The 4,475-nt window shown below is 43.9% G+C and overlaps 1 protein-coding gene across 1 annotated transcript; it reads left to right on the top strand.

The window, feature by feature from the left end:
• The first annotated feature begins 439 nt into the window (after positions 1–439).
• Positions 440–1,157, top strand: LOC123184332 (uncharacterized). Its single transcript, XM_044596477.1, has one exon. The coding sequence runs from the start codon at positions 492–494 to the stop codon at positions 777–779; it is 288 nt and encodes a 95-aa protein (XP_044452412.1). The 5' UTR covers positions 440–491; the 3' UTR covers positions 780–1,157.
• The last annotated feature ends 3,318 nt before the right edge of the window (positions 1,158–4,475 follow it).

Below are 4,475 nucleotides of genomic sequence, written 5' to 3'. Positions count from 1 at the left end.
ACACAAAACTTATATGCAAATTAAAAAGGACAGGAGGGAGTATAACAGAAATGGTGTGGAAAAACGTGTGTATATATAATCCATTAAGTGTATTAGCAGGACGTGGTGGCCTGGACACTGGATAAGAAGTGAACATCTAATTAGTTGATTAATTAAATACCATTTGAATAGGCAGAGTAAGGTAACGTCCAAATTGGGAAGATAAAAAAAAGTATCCACTAATTGCATGTGAACACCTACTCATGGCTCAAGCTCATGCACATCCACATCGGTACGTGCATGTGCGTGGCCGGGAATGAACGAAGGCACTCGCATTTTCCCCTCCTTTTGTGCAACGGGAGGCTAACTAGATTAGAGAAAAGGCGGGGCATGCATGCATTCATTGGCTCCCTATAAATACCAAAGGCCTGGAGCAACATGCGTCAACAGCCCACAGCTTCACAAGCCAATACACACACCAATAGTCTCCTTTCCAGAGCTAGCTAGCATCAATGGCTTCTGGTGCTCAGAAGAAGATGGTTGCCGCCGGCATGATGCTGGCCATCCTGTTCATCGCTGCAGCTAATGCAGAACCAGCGCCTGCAGAAACTTGCATCGACAAGACCGAAAAAGTTGGTCTTGTCACTGACTGCATCTGCTCCAAGAACTGTGCTTGTGCAGGAAAGTGCATCTTAGAAGGCGGCGATGGTGGCGAAATCCAAAAGTGCTTTGTCGAATGCGTGCTGAAAAACGACTGCAACTGCAATGCTAAGCACCACAGTGCCGCAGCCCCTCAGTAAGGAGACTCCCGATTGCAGCTGCTTCAGCCATGCTATGAGGTCTGCGTCCACAAGTCCACAGTCAACATTTGAGTAAATTTGTCATCGTGACTAATAATGTTTTATACTAAATAAACCTCTTATACGTACGTTCTTGGCATGCGCTTATTGCTTGGAGCGTACGTATGTTGAGAATTGGTTTCCCGGTCACAGCTCATATATATATGCTGCCAGTCACGTGTACGATGACTGCCACATGTATTGCTGGAAAATGAATATGTATGTGTATTTGTCTGTTTCGTCATTTGTGTCATTGTAAAAATAAGTTCTATGCTGGCGCATGACAACAAGTGTATTTGGCTACTATAATATTATTAATGATATGATGTCTTGTTTAAACTGACGTCACTGCAGCTTCTATATATTGGTTCTTGATCTATCCTCTGGTGTACTAGTGCACCAACTTATCCATATTAGAGGCTGTATTGTGAGGTGGGTGGTGAGTTGTGCACCGCTTCAAAGATTCTCTTGTTTCCTAGCTCTACTTTGCAGAATGTTCAGGATTATGAATATTTATGGCGGCAACTTCTGAAAAATATCATAACGATGGTTGCATTTAATGGTGGTTCGATTCCTTGGAACGACTAGTGAGTCACGTCCCCTCTTGTTTTGTAGTCATGACTGAGAATATATATTCAAGGGAACAACAAATACAAAGGCTGAGGAAAGATATGCAATGGATCATGTAATGACTAGATAGTGAATCACGCCCCCTAGTGAATCACACCCCCTCTTGTTGTGTAGTCATATGATTGACAATATCTATATACAACGGAACAAAAAAATACAAAGGCTGAGGAAACATATGCAATGGACCTTGTAATGAAGATAGTAGCAACCATTTTTCGATAGAGAAAATGAGCCATATATCAACTATATTTATTGTTTGTGTTCTTTGCGAAAAGTTTGGCGTTGAACTCGGTACCAGCCAAGGCTCCTAAGTGCAAGAAACCTACTTTCATTATTTCTAGTTTCATAAAATAACTAACAAAAACAAAACAAAAAACCATCCACATATTTTAGTACGTTCGGACATTATCTATTATACTATTAATAATCTTATTTGCTTATTAAGATCCTGGGAAGATATCAAGGATGACTTGAAAGAGCCATTTGATGCCTTCTAGGAAAGTTAGACATTGAAAGTCTTACCCATGGGATCATATCTTGGATTCCTAAAATACATGATACTGAAAAAAAGTTGTTAGCAAAGACCCATCACGTGACTCCATTCAGTAAAGACCCATCGTGTGACTCCACAGAGAGCACCTCTAGGCAGCCCCGTGCACCTGCACAATCCCCAACTTGCTCCATCCAGCTAGATGAACTATTTTCCACTGCATTACCGAGCCCAGATCCACGCACGATGTCCACCCTGGCAACCCACACGAAGGTGGAGATAAGCGCCCGCAACCCGTGAAGCCTCATAGCTGTCGGGCTCCGCTGCCACCACAAATTCTCACCGTGGCAGCATAATACACCACAGAGCAATAGAAGACTGGATCCGCCACCGCTATGATTTCCCTTCACTTCCTTGGTCGCCCTACCACAACTGACGTAGCTCCAAATTCGGCCCACCACTTCACGCCTGCAACTGGTCCACCGAGCATCGGGTGCCAAGCACGAAACCCTGACCATCGAGCCTACGCGGCTGCCTCACCATAGAGAGATCCAAGGCCGGCCACCATGCCGAGCGTGCCAAGACGTCTAGAGGCCAGGCATGACAATGTGTTTGTGCGAGACATTCCTGCCGATGGCGATCACCGCGCGGGCTTTGTCTGGTGGCGGCGAGGGGTAGTGGGGGTAGGGTGGCGATGGTGCTAGGCGCGTGACAAATGGGGTGCAGTATTCAATGCCCAAAGCATTGAAAGTGTTGTAGAAGTTGTGCTAACTGAGTTGAGTTACTTGTTTATTTTGTTTACGATAAGGCAGCGCGGCGCTCACTCCAGCAGTAGCGGTGGAAGGGCGTGGAGCAAGTTTGACGAGATCGGGGAGGCAGAAATTGAGTTGAAGGCACGACGCTCACTCCACGAGGCATAAATTGAGTTCCACGAGGCGAAGGTGGCGGTCGAGGCAAGAGAAGATAGCGCCGCCGCATTGCTCTAGGCGGCCAAGGAGAGGTACCAGCTCGCCTACACTTTCGACTGCTCCTCGACCGAGTACAACCTCAACGCCAAGCCCTAGACTAGTTTAGATTTAGGTTTATCTACGATTTTTTAAGTTTGCGTGTTCGAATGTGTGATGAACTCCGGTGAACTATGGTGCCGCGAAGTTTAAGTTTAAATTGTCCAGTATCATATATTGGATCTGTTCTGCCGTGCCTTCCGTGGTGCTGCAAATTCATTTTACAGGATCCCTTAGATGAAATTTGCGGTAGCGCGTTTTATAGGATCTGCTAGAGATGCTCTTATGACTAAAAAGTGTAGTAAATCAACCATCTCGTTTAAAATTATTTGCTGGCCTAATGAAAACCCTCCTTTTATTAGGAAAACTCAAGAGAATGGAATTGAACAACTTCAAGGAAATAACGATACATGGTCTCATTGAAAGTATGAGTAACATCTATACATATTTGAAATTCGTAGATCTTTATATGGACCGTTCATTTGATGATTTCTTTGAAGATAGTACATCATAAGTAACCATAATTAGTAAAAAAATGTTTCCTTTAAGCTCGACATATATGAGGCATGATATGCCAATTAATTACAGCTTCAAGTTCCAACTGTTTTATGTTTCCTTTAACATGAGTTACCTGGAATACCGGCCACGACAGCTTTGTTCATACTGAGGTAAGGTTAAACGAAAAATTAAAATGGTATTTTGTACGCAGATGCACCTTCAAAATAGTGGAAAACTTATCTCTAACCTCTGTTTTTCATCCATTTATCTTCGAATTGGAAGAGAATGTTATTGCGAATCTACTTTGTCCTGCACAAGAGTCATGGTGTGAATCACTTTGTGCACAAAAGAGAGATAGGTTAATCCAGTCAAAGTATGTATGTCCTACAAAAAAAATTCCTTAATGTACGGTCCATGTCCACATATCCAAGTACAATGTATAACAGAATTTGTGTAGAAAAACGTGTGTATATATAATCCATTACGTGTATTAGCAAGGCATGGTGGCAAGGACACTGGACAAGAAGTGAAAAGGTAATTAGCTGACTAATTAAAGGCCATAAGAATAAGCATACTAAGTTAATGTCCAAATTGGAAAGAAGATAAAGAATGTATCCGCCAGCCATTTAGTTTCGTTTTTCTAGTATGGTCTAATTCCATATGAACATCTAGTAGTATTCACACTTGTTAGCTGAGCCTCACAACCATCGGGCTCCACAACGAGCACGATAGAGTCTCACTGCTAGAGCATATTACACTGCATATCCATAAAATCCCGAGCCCAGCACCACAAGGACTTTCAATCACCACCTTGTTCATCCAACCACATCCTGCACATGCCCAAATTGGGTTCCACCCCATCATGCCTCCACTAGTCCACTGAGCACTGAGCCTTACCACTGAGCCTCGATGACCACCCACCGCAAGGAGATCTGAGGCTGGACACCACGCTGAGCGTGCCTTGTCACCCAGGGGCCGGTTGTGACACTTTGTCCGTGTGAGATAGTCCTGCCACTAGTGACCATCGCACGGGCT

The sequence above is a fragment of the Triticum aestivum genome, chromosome 2A (assembly GCF_018294505.1).
Source record: "Triticum aestivum cultivar Chinese Spring chromosome 2A, IWGSC CS RefSeq v2.1, whole genome shotgun sequence".
NCBI classification, from domain to species: domain Eukaryota; kingdom Viridiplantae; phylum Streptophyta; class Magnoliopsida; order Poales; family Poaceae; genus Triticum; species Triticum aestivum.
The sequence above is the reverse complement of the archived record's forward strand: the minus strand, read 5'-3'. Positions and strand labels throughout refer to the sequence as shown.

Excerpts from the sequence above, each read along its gene's own strand:
- LOC123184332 (XM_044596477.1), top strand. The coding sequence starts at position 492 with ATGGCTTCTGGTGCTCAGAAGAAGATGGTTGCCGCCGGCATGATGCTG.